General features: G+C 43.5%; 1 protein-coding gene across 8 annotated transcripts in view; it reads left to right on the top strand.

The window, feature by feature from the left end:
• The window catches only part of rbms3 (RNA binding motif, single stranded interacting protein), a 381,273-nt gene extending 356,800 nt beyond the window's left edge, over nucleotides 1-24,473 (top strand). For 6 of the 8 annotated variants that reach the window (XM_050035272.1, XM_050035274.1, XM_050035273.1 and 3 more), the window contains 3 exons: nucleotides 10,444-10,533; nucleotides 13,957-14,081; nucleotides 15,906-24,473. In XM_050035272.1, the coding sequence (XP_049891229.1) occupies nucleotides 10,444-10,533; nucleotides 13,957-14,081; nucleotides 15,906-15,909 (219 nt within the window). In that variant the 3' untranslated portion in view covers nucleotides 15,910-24,473. Of the gene's footprint in view, nucleotides 1-10,443; nucleotides 10,534-13,956; nucleotides 14,086-15,905 lie in introns of those variants that run through there. The other 2 variants (XM_050035279.1, XM_050035276.1) reach the window with 2 other exon arrangements.
• The last annotated feature ends 985 nt before the right edge of the window (nucleotides 24,474-25,458 follow it).

Here is a 25,458-nt window from a genome sequence, read left to right on the forward strand (position 1 = left end):
CTCTATTTTATGGAGGACTTTACACCTACTGAGGGCAAGGTGTAAGATGTTAAGTTGTAATTTATGCCTAAGTTGGAACTGTTTGAGCTGATGCAACCCTTTAAGTGTTAGTAGCGCGTAAACTCTGACCGAAATTAGGAATTGCATTCACACTTGGCTACGTTTGAACGGGTCCATGTCATTGGTCCGACAGCCCATTGGTTCGACATCCCATTAGTCCGACTGTCCGCGGTGCTGAACGGCGCGCAGAGGGCGTATGGTGCGCCGCGACCGGCTCTGGGTCAGCTGGGAAAGGCTTGAGGCAAAGCAGGCTCACGGCTTATGTGTTTGTCACTTTCTTTTTCATTTTAACCCACACCATGATCTTTTCCTGACCCTAACCAAGTGGTTTTTGTGCCTAAACCTAACCAGACCTTAACCACAGGGCATCATGATGATTTCGGAACGGACTTCGGAACAGTGGGTTTAATATGGTCGGAACAATGGGATGTCGAACCAATGGGCTGTCGGACCAATGGGCAGTTCCCGTTTGAACTTCAGCATAGCTGGTACAAGCCAGTGCTGGCATGCTACTGATTTGACGTCTTTATGAATCCAGTGCCTTTGGTCTAACTCTTGTTCATGGCTTCTTTTTGTTGTCCAGTGCTTTTTCACACTTTCACAATTGCTTTTGGTAGAACACTCAAAGGCCAACTGCTGTCTTCATCCTTTGTTGGTAGTGTGTTGAACTCGCTACATAGCTGTCCACCTACAGTGCTCACACAGTGAGGGCAGGAAAAGGCTGCAGTACAAATAGTCAAAGACATGGCAGTGAAGGACCGATGCAAATAAAATGTTATCTAATATTAAGTGCCATGTCACTGTCAGTGAAATTATGTTGGTTTAGTAAATTAATAATACAAAAAATGATGAATATGATTAGTGATATCATCACCATTTAAAGGAAGACATAAACAAATCTTCGACCAATACCCTCAGTTTGAATAAAGTGATTGATTGGATTAGACAAATTGGTCATTTTTATTAACTCAACTTTGGTTCTGGTAGATTGCTGCTAGACTGTCCTGTTAATACAAGTGCGTGTCTCTCTTCATGTCCGGCAAGTGGGAGAGCAAACAGTTTTTGAGTGTAGTGAAAAAGTTGTTTTTGAAATCCAACAAATATATACTGACACAGAAAATTAAATTAGATAAAAACATGTATTAAATTTTGGAAATTATTACATTGATCTTTTTATAAATACCTTTTTACTTCTGGACTTTACAATGCTCGGGAGCAATTGGAAACCTGGATCACACAAGTCAGAAACAATCCCATAGGTATGTATACAGACATGGATGAAACCTCTGTCCTTATTTGTGCACATTTTCTAAAAGCTTACAGATACGGATGAAACAGAGCAGTACCCCCCCAGAACTCGTGGGGGCAGTGTATTGTATTTCAAGTTAGACATGACCATAGGATGCGATGAAACTTTTGACTCCATCTATGCCAACATAAAGGATGCATGAAAGTATGTAGGTAGTGACAAAATTTTAAATGAATTGATCCATCTTTGCATATATAAATAAGCCCTTAGAATTCAAATTTTAAGATTTGAAGCTTTGAACTATTCGGCACAGCCTTACTAGACTGATAAAGGCATATAAATGCAGGAAGTAGCATGAGTTTCAGTTTTCTAGGGGTCAGTAAACCCATGGTTAAATTACATTCCCTTAGGAGCAATGAATGCTCAAACACTACAAATCCCTTTATAAAAAGGTGCGCTTCAAGTGTGTTGTGTCCAGCATTGCAAAACATCTGACAGACTGCATCTGCTCTTTGAGACAGAAAGTTAAACGCTGAGAGAGAAAACAGCAGGTGTCCATTACACAGCAGGTTTGGGTCAGGAGGACCATGTGGAGGCCTTTTATCTTTGGGGAACATTGTTCATTTGGTTCGAACACAAAGTACACATCGAGTAAGAGATGGATTTTACATTTCCTTTCAAGAAAGCCAAGCCTTCTTAGGCTGTCGCCACATGTGCTCTGCCACGGAGCTGCCGTACCATTTGTTTTACACTGCATGCATTCACCGCCAGATATTGAGAGAGCATGTTTCCTCCCTGATCTTCCACATTAAACAGATTTCCTGTGAAGTCGAACAGTGTGACAGGCCTCTCTGTTCTCCACCTTCCTCACTTTCACCCTCTAATTTCTGTTTCTTTCTCACACTTTCTGTCTCCCTCGCTCTCTAAATCGCACATCAAATCTATCACTCCATCTTTATTCCACACACACACACACGCGCGCACACGGTTACAGTCGCCGCCCCCTAAAACCAGGAACTCCCCCCTGTTTTAGGATCAAGTCGACTTAGAGGTGTCGCACAGTTTCTGAAGCCTGACTTCCTGCCCTAACCCCGCTGCCCGGGGGCAAGCAAGCAGGCAGCTTTGCTCCACCACTATGTTTGATCTGTGTGTGTGTGAGTTTGTGTGTGTGTGTATGATTGAAACAGTGCTGTATTGTACACTTACCCATGTGTTTCCAGGTGAGCTGTCAGCGACTGTGACGCCATGTTGGCTCTGTCAGGAATGCCCCCTCCCTAATCTGCCCCAGCTGTGCTAACAGCCAGGATTAGAGACAGGCTAATCTATGATGATGGCTTCTGATGTTTGATGGGTTGTATTAGAGGAGAAAGTGGGTTAAGGCTCTCTCTCTCTCTCCTTTTTTTTCATTTCTGGTTTACTCTCTCTGCCTCTCCCCTTTCTGCCTGCCTAGCTTTCCTGAGGCAATGTGCTGTGTAGCATAACTTCTCTACGGCTGAGCTGCACACACGGCATGCCACACTTGATCATCTATGGGAATTGAGACATGTTTCCTATAAAGCCTATTCTCAAGCCAGATGTGAAGGGCCTTTCATAATGCCTGATTGAGAAAGCCTGTTAAAAGTGGGTTAGGAACCAGGGTCTGTAACTACCCGTGTAGTAAACTGGACTTGATGCCGCACATTCCTCACGTGTACGAGAATGTGGTGAGGTTGTTTTGATCGCCCCCGCTGGTCACGTGATTTAACGTTCACCACCAAAGAGCACCTGCAACGAGCAGCGTCTCCAAAGTCAACAACTTATCGCGACTGCCTCTGGCCGCTGAAGGAGAAGCCACACCTCAGAATACTCTTGGCTGTTCCAGGACTCTCTGTGGCTGTTTTTGTGTATGGCTGTGGCTTTCTTCTTCTCTCCAAGAAAAGAACCAAATGTTCCCGGTCCGCCCAAGCTGTGACACTGGTGTGGTGACCGTAGCTTTCCGAGAACGTCGTGTTATTTTGTAACGAGGATCGGCGCGGAGGGTTTGGCCTGTTAAAAAGGAGTGGCGAGGAAAAGCTCGCCTCGTAATGAGGAAGCATGGATCAGTGCCCTCTGATGGTCACTGCTTTGGAATTTAGCTGCTTTACCAGAAAATGTTCTGTTTTTTAAACGACTTCTTTAGTCACTTTGGTGTCTGTCTATCTTGAACGACTTGATTACAGAATGCTAAAGAACCTCAGGCTCACTGTTTATGGATGGCACACATAAACATGCCATCCGTGCTCCTTGCTGATTTATTTTACCATGTTTGGTGCATATTGCTCTGTTACTGATTTATTTACTATCTCCAGGCTCTCACCACTTAACAGGACTCTATCTGTCATGCTTTGTGTTTGCTCATGCCTGTTAGTTGCTGCGCACATGTGGATGTACACATTCTACTCTATCATTTTGGTATTTGTGTGTGTGCTTGCACGCATGTCAGTGTCTGCAGTTGTGCATGAGCGACACAGTGTTTGACATGACAAGAGGTGACCTTCCCTCTGTGTTCTCCATCCTATTCCTGTCATGCCATGTAGAACCCAGGTCTCTGTTGGCATGGTGACAGTGGTGATTGACAGCTTCTCTGTCCCTGGAAGACAGATTTGTGTGAAGCGTTTCCCTCTATTATCTGGGCTGTTTCCCTTGGTTTTCTATGGGAATGTCTAAGTACAGTATGTTATTCTGCATTTCCATAACCGTGCATGGCTATATTTAACCTTTACTCACCCGGGGGAAGTTGCCTGAGCACGCACTCTCGTGTCTTGTAGCTTCACATTCAAAGCGTAACACATGTTGACACCTGGCTGATTCCCAGTATCACTGAGCAGTCAGGTTCTTGCAGGACCTTGAAAGTATTTGTTCAGAGGGGAGCAGCATTTCATGGCATTTCTTAAATTTTGCCCTTCATTTTGAGTGTTTAAGGGCTCGTAGCCAAGAACTATGGTGCAAGAGTTGAGCCACTCGAATGAATTTTAATGTTCGGAATTTGGCATTCGTGCTGTTTTTTTTTTTTTTATGAATTTAAATGATGTGTTCTGAATCTAAATAGTGCACTAAATATGAACTTCTGAATTTGAATATGTTCTTAATTTGTATGTGCATTAAATGCATCAGCTTACAGCGAGCACCAGACTCTGCAGTGCAGTCGAATCTTTGCCTGGCACTCAGGATCTTGATCACAGAAAACAGTCGTAATTCTATGATACAGAGTTTATTGTTTACACTATAATATGGGTCCGTAAAGGCAAATCCCTCTGGTATTTTAACTTAAAGCTTCACATTTAATATTTTTAAATTAATAATAAATAAAACAAAACCTGTAGATGGAGGAGAAGACACACACTCCTGTCTACATCGAGGGAGCTGAGGTGAAGCAAGTGAACAGTTATAGGTTTCTGGGAATCAGAATCACAAGCCCCATTTACAGTGCCTGATCAAGGTGGGAATTTGGCGCCGTTATGCCAACCCGCTGTTTTATATATAAAGTACAATTGTGGGAAGGGGGGAGAGCGGTCTTGCCTTTAAGACACCACGGGAGGTAGTAACAGCACCAAAATGGTGTCTGTATGAACAGGACAGCATGCAAGACAGGATCATGGGCAATCATGGGGTGGGACGTTTTGCAGATGTGTTATGTTGGCAACCCACCGCGGTAGATTTAAAAAATAGCTCATAGCAGTTAGCAGCTAACTCAAAGAAGAAGAACAGTGGCTGTAAATGTCCGCAAATTGGGGAAACAATGACATTTGGAAGCTCCTTCACCTCTGAGCAGAGGATGAGATTAGCAACCTTACAACAGGGATGATAATTGATTGTTATTGACAGGTAGGGATGATAATGGATGCCACTGTTGTTCAGAAAGCGCTGCTGACGCATATGTTTCATGTCACACTAGAGGCCATCACTGTTGTTTTACTTGTCATGCCCCTTTTGATTCTGTAAACCCGTGATGCAGTGCATAATCACTGGAATAGAATGATGCCGCTGTCATTTGGTTCTGTGTAAAATTCCAAGGGAGGCATAAAGAAGGGACTTTGTAGCGGCCCTATAGCGAGATCTCTGTGTAAAAAAGGACAACAGAGAGCCTGTCAAGGTCATCTCACATCTCCACCCTGGTCAGAAAAGCTAAAGAAATGTCTGTATTTATGAAGGAAACTTAAGAAAGCAAAACTTCTCTGCCAAGTTCATGTAAACTTTAACAGAGGAGCAATAGAAAGCATCCTAAAAATTAGTATTTGATGCGCGTGGAGAGAAGGGCTCCACAGCAGTGATTCAATTACAGGACTGTTACCCATCTACTGAGCATCGGCGATAACTGTAAGGTGAGGCGCCTGCACAGAGCCTAAAGGATACTGAAAGACAATACCTTAGACAATACCCACCCAAGCCTGCTCACCTTGCTGCCGTCTGGCAAGCAACACAGAAGTAGTGTATTTTCTGCAGTAACAGCAGACTGTAGAGCAGCTTCTTTCCTCAGGCTGTAAGACTTGTTTTGTTTTCTTTGGTTTATTATGGAGGGGTTATGCCTCTGTGAGAGCAACAGCCATGGCCAGAGGCATTATGTTTTGGGCTCATCCAGCCATATTTATATAGGAACATAGGAAACTTTTCAAGAGTTCAAATTTTGCACAAACGTCCACTTAGACTCAAGAATGAACTGACTGAATTTTGGTGGTCACAGGTCAAGGTCACTGTTCATCCTATTCTCATGAACACTGGAGGAAATGTCCTCAAATTTGGTATTAAAGCCATAGTTGGTAATGTTGGAGAGCTAGCAAGATTTGAAAGCGGCACCTCCTCTAAGCTCCACCCCCTCCTCCCCCTCCCATCAGTGCTCTGTCCAAAGCCACGGCCCCACACAAACTTGAACGCGCATCCTGCAGTAGGAGTCAGCAGGGCAGAGGAGAGCCGAGTAAAATAACAAATCCCCCCGAAGCAAACAAATAATTACCTGTCTAACAGAAAGACAACAACCTCTGCATCACTTTTCAGGCCCTTCAGCTCCCTCAGTTGTCTCTACCATTCAAAAGTTGCACCGATGTTGATGTCTGGTTTGTCCTCTCACTTTATCCAAAGCCTTTTTCGTCGCAGCCTTTTCTGCCTCCGACTTTCTTTTCTCAGCCTGTTTAGCGGGGCGAGCCGTTGTTCAGCAAACTCCTGCTAACTCGGTATTTCTGCTGAGGAGTGTGCTGAATATTTCCGGCAACGGTGACACTTGATGAGTGCACGCAGGGAGGAGGGAGGGAGGGACAGAGGGGGGCTCGGGCAGGACGAGACATGAAGGCATCTGATTGGTTCTTTCCATTCCTTTCCATTCGAGGTCGGATTTTTTTCGTTCCTCTTTCTGAACACATTATGTATTGACTACTCTCAGGATGGAAGGACCATTTCACCCAGTATAACAAGAAGTGTTTCTGAACAGGATTACCAACTATAGCTTTAATGTCTAGTTGAACTCAAGACTGAACTTCATCAAAGGTCAAGGTCACTGTGACCTCACAAAACATGTTTTGGGACATAATTCAAGAATTCCTGCACAGATTATGACAAAAATACACACAAATGTCTAATAGGATATAATGATGAAGTGATTCATATCCAAAAGGGCAAAGGTCAGCTTCACTGTGACATCATAACATTCTGCAAAAACACTTTTCAGGCCAATACTCAACGCCATAACTGAGGAACAGAAGGGGAGGCATTTGGTCAGATACGGAATTGGTGAATCGGTTAGATCTTCTGTGTGTGAAGCATCCAGGTTTTACCTTTTTATTAAATTCCTTCAAAGTCTTTACTACATAAATTATTTAAGTCTGGATGGACATGGATATGAACTGTAACTGCAGCTCGCCTGGTTGGCAAAAGCACACAACCACAAGGTGGTAATTGTAGTTCTTGTGTAGTATAAAGGCACCACAGCTTGCACTTTGTCGAGCATCTCTGTGTTGTATAAAATGCCTATAAATGAATTATGAACCTGGAGATCAGTGGAATAATTTAAAACTATCATCAGGACTGTATAATGTCACCCACATGTGCATGAGACAAGCAAAACAGGGACCCACTCTTTGCTCTATAGTGCCACTAGGGGTCAAAAACTCCACCTAGAACCTTAGAATTATATAGTGTAAAAGCCTGCTGATAATCATGTGTTTAAGGAAGTGATTAAAAGGACGACACTGATTTTGCCCATATAAAATTATCCCTGCAGGCGGGTGTTAGCAAAGTCTGGGGGCCAAGATGGAGGGCTTTTCACTGTGAAGTGGTACAGCACTGTGATTCACAGCCGCCGATGTGCAGCTCCAATAGTTCCCATTGTGTTGGAGTCCCACAGCTAAGATCAATAGTCATCAGAGCCCATCCCCACGCTGCTCTGCCATTAATAACCTACACTGAGTGGCTGGATGCTCTTGCCTTGACCAACTGTTATCCTCCACCTTGCAGACGATGCGACAGAACAGCATGTCAACGCAGAGGGAGTAGATAGATGTGGAGGCTGAGTGACAGACACAGAGGTGGATGATTTATGTGAGCGTTTACACATGCTAACGTGCTGTGCTACATTCCACCAGTGCCAGAAGGACAATTTCTGGAGAAATTCCTGTGGATGTGGAAAACTGAAAGTAGAAAGTAAACTGCCCTTTCATCATTGTACCCATCAAACATAAATTGCACTGTCTTATTGGATGCAGTGGTACCAGAGTGGTACCGTCTATGGTATGGCACGTCTATTTTTTTCGTCCCGGCATTGCTGCATTGCGGTCTGACTTTATACTGTAGTTATAGTTGTATGTCATGGAGAGTGATGGTGGAGAAGAGACTTAAGGAGTCTACTCACACCAGCCTCGTTAAGGAACTATTCAGGCCTCCCGTTCATCAAACATACGCACACGCCATCTGCTCCCGTCGCAGGTGTGTGTGTGTGCGTGTGCATAGATATGTGTGCCTGTGTGTGTGTGGCTGTGAGAGTGAAACACCATTTATTGCCAATTAGGGATGTTTTATATTGCCCAAACCTGTCCCCTGACTATGGACAGGGAAGTATTAAAAGAGTTGAAATTGGACAAAAATCATCTTTATCGCCATAGCAACCCAATTCACAGTAGCCGTGCTTGACATCCCCCTGACTTGCCACAGCAGCGACTGCAGAAATATGCCCCGCTCAATCTGCCACATTAAATAGGTTAACTAATGGTTATGGTAGGAGGAAAAAATCTTATCTTATTAAATTTTCTTGTTAAATCTCATTTAAATTCCTTTTGCCGTCCTGCAGAGAAATATAACATTTCAAATGGACATCCTCCCTTTGACAGGGAGATTTTGATATTGCTAATTATCTCCTGCTTCCCTTCATTTGCTTTCAAGCAGCCCTCACAGGTGAGTTGACTGAATAAGTTAATGGGAAGGAGAAGCGAGGAGCAAAAGTCCTGAAGAAAATTGGTATGCATGGTTTCGATTCGCCGGGGAGAAGGTCACTTCAACAACCTGATAGGGCCTTTTAGACAATAGCAGGTTGGGAGAGAGGGAGACAGCGAGAGGGGGGAGAGAGCGAGTGACAGGAAGGTGAGAGGGAAGAAGGGATGACACAGAGAGGTAATGTGGTAATGTGTCAGGAAGTCTGGATGTGCCGCCTCGCCCGGTCCTGAGTGTGACAGCCCTGAAGGTGTGATAACCTTAAATTCACACGCACATGCCCACACAGTCGCGCTCACATACGAACGCACACTAACATCCATCCCAGGGCATCCTCCTGGCCATGTGTAGTGACGGTGGGGGAGTTAATCACCCATGTCCATGGCCTTTAGCTGCTCTCATTAGCGGTGAGCGGTGGAGCCGTACCCGATCCATTAGCAACGCTGCCGGTAATGACACTTCACCAGCACCGCCGGGCCTGCGGCCAAGAAAGGCTCCGCAGCCCGGCACAGCCCCTCCATTACTGCCTCCTACTGCATACTGCCGCCACGCTTTTTAGCACTGGCAGGGGGACTGAGAGGCGAAGGAAAAAAATAAGACAGAAAGAAAGGGATTGTACTTCCCTTTTTTTTTCTTTCTCTTGGTCCGGAAAAGCAGCAGGAAGACGAGGAGAGGCGGAGAGGCAGCCTGGTGGCTTTTATCTGGGATCACATCCGTTGGCGCTGTACTGCAGCATTATCGTTCCAAGCCTCTTTGTCTTTGTCTGTCTCTCTCTCTCTCTCTCTCTCTCTCTCACTCACTCACACACACACACACACACACACACACGCATGCATGTATGTTCCCAACACACAGCTGCACACAACAAACTCATACACCCACATGCACAGTTGGACACACAAACAGTGATAAGTCATCTTTTATGCACAGGCATGTGCTAATTAAAAAGAAGCACACACACTGGCAAATCTGGCTGACACTGACATGTGTGTTCATCACCACCAGCACCACCACACACACACACACACAACATGCATTCACAGAAAAAAAAGCCTTACACAAAGTGCCGTGTCTTCATTCATATTGCATGTAAAAGCCCTGTGGCTGTCATGTAACTGAACTTGTGTCACGTCTGTAAAATGGCCATCAAGGAGTGAGCTAGCACTCGGTTAAAAGCCAGGGCAGGCATGTCTAAAGGAATATAGGCCACAGGCAACAGACCTCCTGTTTTCTCTCTCTCTCTCTCTCTCTCTCTCTCTCTCTCACTCTCACTCTTCCTTCATTTCTTCCAACTTTCCTTTTTTTTCTTTATCTTTTTTATTTTTTATCTTCTCCTCAGCTGTGGCCCGGTGCATTTGCTCGCCTGTGAAGTCTTGGTTGAACAACTGGACATCTCTTCCTCCTCCTTCTCGTCTGTCTACCTCACACACTCTTCTGCTCTGCTCTGCTCTGCTCTGTTGAGAGTGCACACATTCTTTTAGCGCCCTCCAAAGGATGCTGAGGGCACAGCACGCTCACATTCCCATTGGATTCGGGTGATAATTGCAGTGAATGAGCCTGTCAGGGAATTGTGATATCAGTGTTTTGTCCCATTTTTGACTGGGATTTTTTATGTCACAAATGTGTGTTGCATGTAACATCTGTGTATTGTCATGTGTTTAGCAGGAGTTTTGATATGTGTTTGTCTTTCATTTGTGTTTCAGTACATGACTGCTGCAGCTGCCGCGGCGCCTATGCAAGGGACCTACATTCCCCAGTACACTCCTGTGCCTCCAACAGCCGTCCCTGTCGAAGTAAGACTCGCACGCATGCACACGGTTTTTAGTAATAATTAGGGATGCACTGATTGTGAAATTCAGGGCCGATACCCATGATTTGTTGTTGTTTTTGTTTTTAGTATTATTTATTCCCATTTTTTGGGGGCCAGGGAAATGAAGAAATCTTTATTATAGGAAAATTACTGTTAACTGTTTTGAAGTCCTTCATCACACTATCTTTGAACAAGCAAAAATGAAATCATACACATTTATGAAACAACTTATAATCTAATCTTGCACAAAAATAATTACTGCTATAAAGGCTTAATTACTATATGTAATATGTGATCATTTCCATTTTAGTATCTATTTTATATTGCTATGGAAACATCAATAAATTTCCCCGTCAAGTTTCTCCCCAAAAACTACATTTTACAATGTTACACTTTAACACATCATGACAACGTTATAATTTACCTTCGCAAAATACTAATTTCTTACTGAACAGAGTTTGAACGCACCATAATGTAACTCTATGTAACCTGGTTAGCCACCGGCTGCTAACAGTTAACGTTAAATCGCTCTCGTCTGGATCTGTTGTTCACAATGTAGCCTAATCAAGGAAATAGGGTGTTTCCTCTGACACATCGATAGTCAGTGTACTGCTTCCTTGTGTCCTGACGATAAGATTTCTGTTCATCTCAAACATATTTCCTATTGATGATGGGATGGCATTAGTTTGGAGCCCTGCTTTTTAGCCTGCACAAAATTGATGTGACACAACGAAAGAACATCAGCCACTGCCGTTGGTGAATGTCATCTTATTTGTGATGGCAGTCAACAAGGTGAAAATCGGCCGATACCGATGTTCTACCAGTAAATTGGTGCATCCCTAGAAATAATCAAATATCTGCTGATGTTTTTTCCAGACGAAGGACATCATTACTCCTGACAGCCCGCTCACTTTCACCTACCATCCCTCTCTTTGCCATTTCTAAACCTGCTCACCACATCAGCAGACCAAAACAGTCATTAAATAGACAGATTACATTTGAAGCACGCTGTAAATTGCTCGTATTCTCTCTGAACAAATGGCCTCGCACCAGCAGCAAATAACAAGGGTGAAAACTGCAAGCAAAGCAAGATGAGTCAGAAGTTTTATAGTATTTGGGAAAGACATTTGAAGTGCAGCACAGACTTTGTCACTTCTTCGGCGGCTGTCTGAGCTCCTGGCAGGTTCGGGCGGTCCAGCCTGAGAAATGATGAACGTGGGGAGCAGGCGGGCAGGCAGGCCCGGCGAGGAGAGCGGGACGGCTGTCTGGCGGCTGACAGTGCGGTCGTATTCAGATGGACTATCAGTCGTGTATCAGATGACAGGAGCTGAAGTGAGACACAGTGCCGGCGGTGCTGTCTCTCTCTCTCCCTCCACAGCCGGTCCGGGCTGGTAGGTAGCTGGAACACACACATCCGTCAGCCACGGAGCTCTGGTTAGCCCACCAGCCACGGACAATGACAGTTTCCCCTGACAGACCCATTAGTCGCCCCTCCCCCTCTTTTATACCCCCCCTTCAAAGCTCCCCCTCCTCTGAAAGTTCCTCGTGAAGGAGTGGGACAGAGGAGAGAAATGTAGTTGTATTGTAGCCCATGGCGCCTCTTACCTATTTCATCCCCACCATCGTCCTCTCAATGCCAGCGTCAGCAGCGGGGTGTATATCACTGCATCAGCCAGTGTCTGGAGGGCTGATGTATGGACAGGACGCAGTATCCTTGAGAGCTTGTTAAAGGTGATGGAGATGACTCAATGATGGGGGCGATCTGTATTGCTAGACACATAAAAAGGCTAAGAGGCTGTTGTGATGAATTCAGTGCACATGGTCATCTTTAAAGACTTTTCTTTACCTCAAACGCAAATGTAAAAGTCTGCAAGCACTTCAGCACATTTTGTACTAAAGATCTTTTTATTGACTCTAAAACACTAATCCCTAAATCCCAATATTCATATTCAGTATTCAACATAATAAGCTTTCTGCTTAAGCAGTTTAAAGGTCTAGTGTGTAGGATTTAGTGGCACCTAGTGGTGAGGTTGCAAATTGCAACCAATTTAAACGTCTCCAATGTGCCAGGCATGTAGAAGCTGCAGAGGTGTGTTTGATTTGTCCATTCTGGGCTAATGTAGAAACAACATGGCAGACTCTGTGGAAGCATGGATGTATTAAGATAACTGGATACAGCATTGAAGGCGGGACCCCTACCATGTGAAAGGTGCTCAGTGGGGCATGAAGCCAAAAACGTTAGACTGCTGTGTATGAAATTATCTGGATGACCAGCACTGCTTCCGCATCATTGGTCCCATAGAGCAGGTGCACTAGTGACTTCCGTGGCCAAGCTGGCTACGTCCAGTTTAGCACTCAGCTAACTTGAATGGGCATAAAATGATTCAACTGTGCAGCTCTTTTAGACTTTCAAAATGCTATCAGACCAAATGGATCAAATTCTGATGGTGAAATGAATTTGCGTGGCTTGTGACGCCCAGAAAAATGTATCCACTGATAAACAGACGTCTCTTTCACAATGTAAGTCTATGGGAAAAAGTTTGGGCCTAATGGCATCACGTAAGGGACTCTGAAATTGTTATTCCACTGTTTGCCCACTACAAAAATTGTTTTTAAAGCCTGGCATACTTCCTGCGGGGCTTGTGTGGAAGACGACTGGCTCCATATATAGCTATAAACAGCTGACTCAAAGGTACAAATACACAGTTCTTAGCTACAGGTCATTATAAACTAATATAAACATAATCATGAATATTGTATATTTCATCTCTGCCAATAATGTATTCCTCTAAATCCTACTGGATCTTTAATATTTATATGAAAGACAAATATTCTTTGTATTTTTCTGTAGCACACTTGAGTTAAATGTCATGGCCGCACCTTTACTGTCCATAAATGTAAAAATTCTTGGCGCCCCGCCATTATTTTATATGCATTTCTGACAGATGGTATGTTGGCATCCTTGGTTGGAAAAGTTTAATATTTGAAATGAAGTTCTGTGTGTGTGAGAGTTGTTTGTCTATGCTTGATGGACCTGTCAGTCAGAGACATTAATAATCACAACTTTATTGTTTTTCTTTTATGTCATGTCAAAACAGTTTTGTTTATTATGTTATGTATTATTGTATATTATTTCCAAAGCCCCAAATTATGAGTTTGTCTGAGTCTGTACAGTTAGACACTTGATTCGGGTAAGAAAAAGCTCCTTTAACAACAGAGGACACTCCCCTCTCCCAGGACAGAAGGACAGAGGACACGTACTCTATGTACAGAGCAGACAGAAGTCGTAGAAGCCGAGGTTTTACTTGATTCTGTCACATACTTTTCAGCAGTAAGTGCCAAGCGTTGCAGAGAGAAGCTTGTTAAAGTTCAGAGCTGACACATTTCCTCCCCTCTGTGTCCCCAGGGAGTGGTGACGGACGCCTCCCCCCAGACAGTGGCTCCCTCGTCACAGGAGGTGGCTGGCCAGCAGCAACAGATCCAGGTGGACAGTGCTGCCGACCACGTTCCTGCTTACTCATACCAGTCCAAGTAAGTCAAACAGTGAAGCAGGACAGTTGCTGTCAATCATTTAAACATGCCGTTCTCTCTCTTCAGGATAATTTTTATTATTAATCTTATTTTTTGTTATTTTTCACATTATTTTTATTGTCACATATTTTTTAAACTCTTAAGTGTAAGCATGGGTTGTGGGCAATATGAAAGTTTGTGATGAAATATAAATGTGTGTATTAGGTCATGTTACAAATCAATGAGCAGGTCAGCTTTAAGGTCATATTAAAGCCTGGGAAGGACATGGAGGGAAAGAACAATCAAAGGTTGAAAAATAAAAAAGATGAGCTTTTGCGAGATCTCGCAATAGTTTTTCAGGTCAGTTCGGGTCATTTCCACACCATGGAAACAACCATAACAGTGGACTGCACAAACCTGTGGGCGAGGTTCATAGGATTTTATTCTGACATTGGCCCCAAATATAAAGACAGTAAATCAGTGTTTGGCAGTAAGCACAGTTTTCACACAATACAAAGAGCAAAGGGACACTATCATCCCAAAGCGTAATCTGACCTGGCTGCACTACTGTTTTTCCAACCTACGTCAGATGAAACCACGCCCACTTCCATGTAACAAAGACCTTGATGGCTGCTTTCCCATGGAAACCACAGTCATGACAGTCCCGCGAAATATTATAGCTATAGTAGCTTGGAAAATAGCAATGTAGGGCGCAGATTTTAATTAACTTATTGTTTAGCAGACTACAAACCCCTGCTAGAAGACTACTAAGAGTACTCAGTGGCAACTTGAATTCAGTCAGCGTAAACCCCTGCGCCAGGGTAACAGCAGGGCTCTAACCTGTGTAACAGCAGCAACAGAAAGTCTGCTGATCCGATAGGCAGTCGGGGCCTTCGGGGATCACCAAACTTTATATGTGCGACCGACCTGCACTGACCCCAGGGCTGATTCATGTTGCTACAGCCACTAACCGAGCTGCCATTCATTCTCCTCCAAGCAAAGTGGTCTCCCAGTGGCAGGGCATGAGGCGGAGAGACCATGGAGTACGCTAGTTCGTTGAAAGCGTGCCTACTGCCAAGCACTAAGTTAATGTCTTTATATTTGAGGCCAGTCTCAATATTAATTCTATGAACCTCTGTGGGTGTGTGCTCCATTGTTGGTTGCTTCCATTTACCTTTTTATTTACTTATTTAATTGTGTTCATTTACTTATTTATTTCAACCCAGAAAACTTTCTCATAAAGTTCTGGGGCATCTCATATCTTTTCCCCTCCATGTTCCATCTCAGGTTCTGTAAAATAAATTTTGTCAGGTATTTGTTATTCATATTACCCTCTCCCAACATGCTCTGTTTATGTATTTCATTTTGTGGTCTAAAACGTAAATTCTGCCACAAAGGGGTTTTTCACTCCTTCGAACTTGTACAGATGAGCTTCCTGTCTGTGAATTATTTAATGAACTGTAGGGATATTGGCATACAAAATATTTAGATTTATTTTAGGGTGTTTTGGACTTAAGCGGTCAAATTTCTGCAAGTTATTTGTCTTTGACAAGTGAAGGAGCACAATACGAAATGTGAATCTAAATAAAATGAGACTCAACAGTGGAATTATGAATGACTCAAATCATTCCTGGCTGCTGATGTCAGTTGCTCGTCATTTTGGCAGCACTTTTTGTTTTCCTGACCTCATCAGAAACATTTAACGTTCTTCATTTTGCCTCAGTCTTGTGACCGGGCTGTCAGCTGTCAGCTCTATTGCTTTTCTGTTTGTAATATTGTGCTTTGATTACAATGGCACCCCCCCTCTTTCTCTTTCTCTCTCTCTGTTTTCTCCTCTTTCATCAGATAGCAACGGCCTGAGCGAATGTTCCTGTGACAGCGTTGCCTTGAGACAGAAGGTGGCTGCACTGTGAATGTGAGGAAAAGAGAAAAGAAAGAGATTGCTTCCAGATTGCCCAGGCACCAAAAAAGAGACACTTTTTTCATTTCCTACCTGGCCTACGAGAAAAAAAGAAAAAGAAAAAAAACAACAACGCAAGAAGGAGGCAAAGAATGCTGAGGAAGGGGATGAGAAAATTGCTGGGCACAGTGCAAAGAAGCGAAATTGTTTAGTCTGGGAACCTGCCTGAAGGGCTGGGCTGAAGCTTGAAAAGTTTCTCAAAGAAAATTCTCAACCAATTAAAAAAAAAAAAAAAAGAAAAAAACAAACAAAAAGAAAATGACAAAAAAAGGTTGAATGCGCAGGTAGGTGATGAAGTTTATTTTGTAATTAGAAAAGGGGAGTCAAGTTTGAGATACACACAGAGATTGTCTTCCTCAGATATTAAGCTACAATTTCTTTTCACTCTTTTTTATGTTCTAGTGTTAAATTTTAGTTTTCTAGATATATTCAAAAACAAAGTGTTTTTTTCTTTCTTGAATCTTCATGGCCTTAATTTGAAGGGCGGCAGAAACTTTTTACAGAGTTAAAGTCTGACGTCTGGTTAGGAAAAAAAAATAACAAACGAAATCAGTCTCTTGGACCACACGGAGGGTACAAGACACTGGCTGAGTTGTTCTAAAGAGGAAAAAAGAATCTATCACATAAGCTGTACAGATTTAATAGAGAAGAGCTTTTTTTCTTTTCTTCATTAGAAGAAAACTTTGATAATTATTATGTCAGAGGTAACTAAGTGTCAGAAGAAAACAAAATGTCTGTTGGGGTAAAAGACTTGTGGGTGGGGAGAAGAAGCTTTGAAGAGATTTTTCACAATGAGGAAAAAAAAAAAGAAAAAATTAAGAAAACATGCTGCATTGTGGATGCAGTCTGTTGCAAATGCTGAACTTGTTTTTTATTATCATAATTATTATTTTACATGGCAAAGTTGCTGTCGATGACATTAGTGCTTTTTATCTGCCACATTTTACCTTTTTTATGAGCTTTAAGATGTTTTTAGCCCGCTTTGCTTGTCACACTGCGAAAAGAAAAAAAAAAAGAAGAAAGAAAAAAAATGATAAAATGAACAAAAAAATTATGGAAAAAATTCTGGCAGTGAAATAAAAACAGTAGATTCAGTAGGAGCTTAACGGTTTAAACCAATCAGTGCAAAAGCAATAGAAGAAATTGTTGACAATTTCTGTAGTTCTTTCCTAGTTGTGGATCAAATGCAGCCCATGGATGGCCATTTTTATACCAAAGATGAAGAGACACTCTGAACCAGAGTTTTGTTTTTGTTTTTTGTTTTTTTGTTTTCTTTTCCTTTTCATTTTTCAGTTTGATTTTGTTGTTGTTGATGTTGTTGTTGTTGATGATGTTAATGTTGATATTGTTGTTGTTGATGTTGCTGTTGTCGTTGTTTTTTTATTTGACCTTGATGGCCGGACCAGTCCTTACTATCCTTCTTAGCATCTTTTTCACCGGGTTTAAGCTAGTTTTCCACGGTTGTCCAAGCTGTCACACACACACACACACACACACACACACCACACACACACACACAGATACATATCTCAACATGCATACACTTACTGTACAAACTCTCACACACACACACATCAAACAGTATTTAAAGTGTGATGCAACCAGTGGCAGTCCTACCAAAAGTCCTTTATCTTCACCTCCTCTTCTTCTTGTCTTTTGGTTTCATTATATATGTCTCATTACGATGCTTTCACACACTGTGGGTGCATTCCACCTCTCTCTATCTCTCAGATCCTGCAGGGAAAACTTTAGGAAACAGATTGGGGAATGTTGCTTGCTACGCTCCGTGGTTGTCGACACACTGCTTCCAGCATTGTCCCCTTAGTGATTTCTGTCTCTTTATCTCTTCAAGTCAACCATAACTAACTCAAACATTTCTCAACATACTGAGCTTCAGTGTTGAACTGGGAACCTCGCTGCTGCTGCTGCTGCTGCTGCTGCTGCTGTTTGACCTCCTGTTACCCTCTGTCATGTATCACCAAACATAGGTCACTTTTTTGAGTATTTACCCACCCTGAATACCAGTTGAGTGGTGTTTGCTGCATTTTGTACATCAGATGAGTTGTTAGGCCCAAGAAGTGTACAAATCAAAGCTTTTAGCAATGATTGCATAAACTTTATGGCACTCAGCGGTACTGACTTATCACATTTGGCAGCCAAAGCATAATAAAACAACCTTGAAGAAGTTATTGAAATGCTTAAAAGAATGATTGAACTTTTTTGGGATATATGCTTGTTCACTTTCCTCCTGAGAGTTGGATCAGAGGATTGACTTCACTCTCTCTTCTGTATGGTAAATATGAAGTTAATGGCAGCTGGTTACTTAGCTTAGCACAAACATCGGAAACAGGGGGAAACAGCTAGCCTGGCTCTGTCCGAAGGTAATTAAATCCACCTACCAGCATGTCTAAAGCTCACTAACTAAAACAAGGTTACAAAGTCCTTCACAAGATACGGATGCAGAAAAATAAGAAGCATACAGCTTTACACAGAAAGGACGCATAAACAAATACAGAGGACGCAAATAAATTACAGGGGCAGATTGCTAGAGATGGGTTTTTCAAAGTATTCGAAGCAGTTTATGGACTTATCTGATCTAAAAGAGGGGGAGAGAGTTCTAGAAGGACATGATTAATATGTCATATCTTGTTTTTTAATCTATACAAAAAACTGAGAGTAAAAACGCCACCTTGTGGTGTTACAGGGGTTCACATGCCGGATTGTTTCTTGGCCAAAGGCAGTAATTTACTGGTGTCTTGTCGTCATCGTGAGCGTAAAGACCTCGACACACCAAACCGCAATCAAAGAACTAGTACTGACGAAAGCTGACTTTTGCATTACCTCACGTTCAGCCAAAAAGTTGCACTTGAACACAACACAAAGACAACAGCCAACAGCCCACTAGCATGTATGCTCTGTGCCTGTATGAGAGGAAATAACTTTCCATATATGCAGGCAGAGGTAGTCTGTATTCGTCATTTAAAAAGGGTAACCAGCCTGACAGATTCAAGATGCTAGTTAGCCAGTTAGCACCTTAACAACACAACCCGATGTTTAAAGAACAAAGCATATTTACCTTTGTTTCATTTGTTTGTTTAATAACAAACATTTACAAACAACTTCTGTTTCTCTTTTCGTGCAATGAGCTGAACTGCCAATCAACATGCTGAATTTGCCGAAATAAAGCCTACAAGGGCAGACTAGTGCCAACGGAGCATGACACACCATCACCAAAAGTAGGGCAACAGATGCTCACCCACAACCCGCCACAGACCGATGGCTGACCGTCTGCTTGGTGTGTCAGGGCCCTAATATTGAACCAGCAAGGAATTACTGTGAAGTAATGTGGCACAATTCCTTTAATACACATCTGAACAGAGGCAAGACTTGTTTGCATTGTAAGACTACCATCACTCTGTGACACTAACAAGGCCAGGAAGAAGTGTGCTTAAAGGCCAGTAGAGGACAGTCTGTCTTGAACGTTCCCTTGATCATTTGCCCAACACAAGCGGTGGAGGTCAGCACACCTGCGGGAACTAACTAGGCTCCTCACCAGCCATAACAAGATGTTGATGGCAGTTCCTTCCCCTGCCCCACCTCTGAGTGTCAGCTACACCCCTGGTTGTCCCAATTTGTTGCACAAACAACCCTGTCACATCTTATCCGGTCTTTCCATCCCAGAGCTGTGTCGGGTTTTCAATGATTTCATCTCAGAGGATTGTCCCCAGAAGAAATTGCCTGTGGGACAGCAGCCATTTCTGCCCCCATTACAGCAGACTTTGTGTGTCAGGAGCGCTGTGTGTCTGCTCTGTTCGCCCATGCTTGCCCGCTCTGCCCCACTGTGGGGCTACGGCGCTAAAAAGACCCCGTTTTTTTCCCTGCTTCACTGGCACCATTAATGTGCCATGGCCAAGCCAGGCTCCTTTTGCTCTCATTTTCCCTCATTCACTCCCTCTTTTCTCCCCCTCCTCTCTCGCGCTCTCTCTGAGGTTTCTTCTCTTTATTGGATGGTGCACAAGCAGAACCACAAACCAATTTCAGTCACTCTCGCAATGAGGCTTGACGGGCCCAATTTGTCTCCCTCCGGGGCAATAGGATCCACTCCAGTGTCCCTCAAAAGACCCCTTTCTTCCAGACAGAGAGGGAGCTTTTTGTTTGGTGACAATTGCAATTGAGCTCTTGCAGTTCATGTGACTCATTCAAATCTAAGTCCAGCGGTGCGCTTTGGGGCCATGATGGCGTGTTGTGCACATTACAGGCAAGCTACGTCATCGTGCGTGGCAGTGTTTGTAACTATTAATCAAATTGTACATCGAGTGCCTTTTTACGAAGCTTCCAAATGATTCCAAAAAAAGCACATGGAAGAGCTTGCTTGATTCAGTTGTGCTAAAGAAATGCTACACAATATCAAAGCTACTCTATGGTGCTAAAGAGGAAGCGTTCTCAGGCTTGTGCCTTCATTGTGTTCACTGATCTCTGTGACAAGCCGGCCACTGTTGATCATTTGGCCATCAGCTCTCTCCTAACAGGCCACCTGTCCACTTGACGACACTCAAAAGAAACAGGCACACAGGTTCCTGAGGTGAACTGCACCTTTAAAAGCCATACGCACATTTTCTTTTTCCTCAGTGTGTATTAATACCTGCTGTTTATTCTTATCTTCCATCTACCAACGGAGGTCAAAAGCCAAATGTGTCGTTCTAACCGTCTCTCAATGACTGTTCAGCTGTTTATTGTACAATCAAATCAGCACCTGCCCTTCTCCTTTCATCTCATCTGCCACTCAACATCTGCTTGTACTTTCCTCCAGGCTGTGATCTGCTCTTATCTTCCCATAAACAAGCTGCATTACGGTCTTTAACGGCTAACAACTGACAAACGTTGGGTTTTAGAGCTCCCTGGACTTCCCCCATGCCGCTTATCTGTTCGTCATTGTCACATCAACTCGCTATGTTCCATCCCTGAGTCATTTTAAGTGTGAACAGAGCTGCTAAACTACAACTTTACCAGTTTTAAGCTAGTATGTGTGTGTCAGTGTGCGTGCGTGAAGAGTTCTTCTACTCGACAGTACAACTTCTAGCGAGGTTGTGAATCCAGCATAGCTATAGCCGAGTTCTCTAGACTTTTACAGCTGCTGTTTTATAGAGTAGAGGAGACATTTTTGAAGCTTAATAGGACTCATAATGCAGGAGTTGCACATCGGAAAGCAGAGCGTCCCACAAATGGCCTGAGATTCAATAGTAATGGCATTATGGGAAATAGGATTACAAATAGCCAAGAGATTATGGGAAAAAATGCACAACAAAGAATATCAGCTCTGTTTTGCTAATGGAGATTCAAGACAGAAAAAAGAGATGTTAAGGCAGGTGTTTGCATTTGGTGTGCGCTACTAATATTTCACAGAGATCTGAAAGAACCGACTGAACAAACAGAAAATGGCTTTTTCTTAATAGCACAATGGCATAATGTATCTTTTTAGAATACCAATACCTTTGTGGAAGTGTACAGAAGGCATGTCTGCAATTTTAAGGAGGCTGTAGCAGAAACGCTCTGCTCCCAGTCAGCCCATGTGTCAGCACAAACCAGGAGCCAGCTATACCAGGAGAGAAAGAGTGTGTGTGTGTGTGTGTGTGTGTGTGTGTGTGTGTGTGTGTGTGTGTGTGTGGGAAAGAAAGAGAGAGGGATCATTAGCTCCTGTTGCCGGGCAGAAGTGGTCATAGCCTAGAGTTTCTCCATCTTAATGCAGCAGTATGTCCTTTGTACAGGACTCCAGGAGGTGACCTTGCCTGACCCATCACTAATTAGCAACACTCTTTCTCTCCTATCACACATAGACATACTCTTTCAGTCCTTTTCTACCCAGTTGATCTTCATTTTCCACCTCTGCCATACCTTACCACCACTTTCCATCCATCCATCTGCATTAGCTGCATTCCCTCCTTCCCCCTCTTCAAGTCCACATCAGCATACCCTTCAGACTCCAATCTGCTGCTCTCTTGAGGTATTAGGATCTCAAGTACTCTCATGCCCCTTTTCCACCAACATGGAACAGGTTCCGATCCGGTTCCCGCACCTAACTTTGAATCAGTCTGAACATGTGGACCAAAAATAAATTGGTTTGGAGCCCAAAATGGTGGTTCTCAGCTGGAACCAGAGAATGACAGGTTTTTCTTGAAGTGCAAACGGTGACAACATCAATGGGCGTGTCATATTCTACAGATTGGAAAGAAAGAAAGGGCAACAATGGAGACGTCAAGTGCGAAATTGTTGGGGAATAGAGAGCATGCAGTGGTCTCATTAACCATTGGTTCATGCTTGGTTTTTTTTTGTTTTGTTTTTTGCTAAAAACAAATATCTGTAATAACAGATGTGCAATGTGCAATGCCCTCTGTTGATGACACATACTTGGTGACAATGATTCCGCTCAAACTGGTGGAAAAGCATGCTAGTTGCTAGATAGCACCAACGTTCCAAGAATCCTGAACGGGACCAGTTCAAGAACCAGAGCTAATTTGGTGGGAAAGGGGTATTAGTGAAGATTGGCCCGAGATCCAGCGGCCCATATCACCAAATTTGCAACATCCTGGTCTCCTCAGGTGTCAGTTCTTTAAGGCAAGGTGCTTACTTCACTGCGTTCTCAATCCATCCATAACTCACCTTTGTCACTGTCACAGGAGTGAACTCATTAGATGTATCACATGTCATACTCAGTTGTCACAAGTCCTTTGATGACATTCTTGATTAGAATGGTGCCTCTCAAAAAAGGGGGGAAAGAGTGGGCTGGTTTGCTAGATACGAAACCAGTTTAAGAACCAGAGCGAATTTGGTGGAAAAGGGGTATTCGCGAAGATTGGCCAGAGATCCAAGGGCTTTTTTCACCAAATGCAACATGAAAGCTGCGATTTGAGTTATGACATCATGTTCATTATTAATTCTGACACATTTTACTAAGAATTTGTGAAACGTGGCACTGACACCAGTTGCAATCCATGTCCAGGTGCTGCTCCAGAATGACTACTGTGAAACAGGCTCATGAATTATAGGCCAAGTTGCCACCATCACATTCATTAGTTTCTGTTAGCAGGGACAGCAGGTTGGAGGTGTCCTTGTTGGGATGTCGTTCACTTTGCTGAGTAAACCTGGGCCCTACTGGTGCTCTGTTTGACTACTTAAGTGTCAGGATGTTACTGTTTGCTGCCATAGTGCCAAACTGTGAAAGCAAAGTTTATGCAATCACATATTACACATTTTAAGTGTCACAATGCAGTAAATCTCACTCATCTGGTGCCCCGAGGAAGTGAAATCAGATGCTCAGAATTGTTTTCCAACTTTTGTTCGATACAAGAAAAGGAAGAATTCTGTACATTAAGAGCAATGCAGGGAAATGCAACCTTCCATTCCCCGTCAGTCTTCTGTGGATAACTCCCACACTCTCTACAAGGTAAATCTGATCTCCTGTGAGCTTATACCTTCTCTGAAATACCTGATAAACACAAATCTTGAGACTTTACCCTCATCCTGGTCTTATCTGGTGTCAGTTTTTCAAGGTGAGGTGCTTTCTTCACTGTGTTTATTTTTTAAAAAACAGTCTCCTCAATCCGTCCCTAACTCACCGTTTCTCACTATCACTGCCACCATACTTAAATCTGACATGATCCCCAAAGTAATGTATGCAGTGTGGCTTCCGCACTGTCACAGGGGTCAACTCATTAGATCTATCACATCTCATACCCACTTGTCGCGAGGTTTCCCGTGAACCGAGTTGTAGCCATTCCACATTGATTCTCGTGTGTTAGGAAAACAGTAGTTCAGAGTTACTCTCACAGCCCGTCTCCCACTGAGTGTAAAAGAGAACCGTGGCTCAATAACTCATCACAGACCAGCACATACACACTCACACACTCTCCGCACACATAATGCAGTGGGAAAATTGCTCAAACTGCCCCCCCCCCCACAAGAGCGAGTCCCTGTGCTTTTTAATTGATGCTTCGGTCCACCTTTGATGAGAGCTATCGATTGGCCACACAACCCCAGGAGCGCAGCCAGCCAGCCAGCACAGCCCCTCGTGGAGTTCAAACAGCTCCCTGAGAAATACAAAATCCAACAATCACTAGGAAATGGCCGACCAAATTGTTTAGAGATAGCCTGCACAGAAAGTGCGTTGGGCGTGGGAATCGTTTACCAGATTAAAAGAGGAACTATTTATTAGGACAGCAGAGCGGTTTTTAATTTTTTTTTATTTTTTTTTTTCTCTTTTTGTTGTTTTCGTTAGTTTTTCACTTTTCTTGGTTTCAGCGCCGAGGAGGACATGGTCACGCCTCGCACACGCTGCTCAGTGTGTGTGATCTTTGAGAAACTATCTGTACATCTGTGGATGTTAGGATTTGACTTGGGTTTTATGAGTTGTTTTTTTTCTCTCTCTGATGAAGCTTTCAATAAAAAAACATTGTGAAAAAAAGCAACAAGGAGCGCTGTTATCTTTTAATCTGCATCGCAAATGATCGAGCTACACCGCAGCTAGCTGTTTTCCTGTTTATGGAAACATTTATTATGCAGCAAGCGTCCTCCGAGGAACACGGGCACACACACACAGAACACACCATCTTACCCGTAGCCTATTATCTATATGACTAAATTGCAGTGGGAAGCAAGAGGAAGCCCTATTATTATCATGCAGCCTGATAGCACCTGCTGCGCGTTGACCTTGGGCCCTCACATCCTCTCATAATTACAGCCTTCGCAAATGGAGCTAATACCTCTCAATGGGATTTCCCCCATCACAGCTCACACACACTTGATTGGGCGTAAAGTGGTCATAATCAAAGATGGAGGAGCCTGCTGGAGGAGGAAGTGGATCGATGGCAATCAATCTTCCTCTTCACTCTCATTTAGTCCCAATCAATTGCTGTCCTTGTCACCTCCTAGGGACGCCTGCACTGTCAATACCACGGCTGCACAGTAGCCAAGTTTCCACTGCGTGAGACGTCTCTGCAAGATCAAGGCAACAAGGCCGGCACTCCAAGACAAAGGACATCTTAATGGAGAACAATCGACTGGTGGGATCGGACTGAGTGTGTGCACCGTGCACTCAAATGTGCATGATTGGGCCGCCAGGACTCGCAGCTTCCTTTTTTTTTGCATCTGCTGATCTGTGAATACATGGAAGTATCTCAGTGCTTGACAGAGATAAGTGTCGGTGTGGCACATTTACAGCAATTTAAAACATTTTACTGCTCAGAGAGACTTCTCCGTGGTGCCATGGTTTTCTCCACTACACACTGGAGGCTGTTAAATCTGGGGGAAAATGCAGTGGGATCCTTTATCGAGTGAAATGCCACAGATTCAATCTCACTCCCTTGGAGCCAGGCAGCCTCCTTATCTGGACTTATAGAGATGTAGCAGCTGAGCACCACAAGGGTGCAGCATACCAACACAGAT

This window comes from Epinephelus moara, chromosome 22 (assembly GCF_006386435.1).
Source record: "Epinephelus moara isolate mb chromosome 22, YSFRI_EMoa_1.0, whole genome shotgun sequence".
In the NCBI taxonomy this organism is placed as follows: Eukaryota; Metazoa; Chordata; class Actinopteri; order Perciformes; family Serranidae; genus Epinephelus; species Epinephelus moara.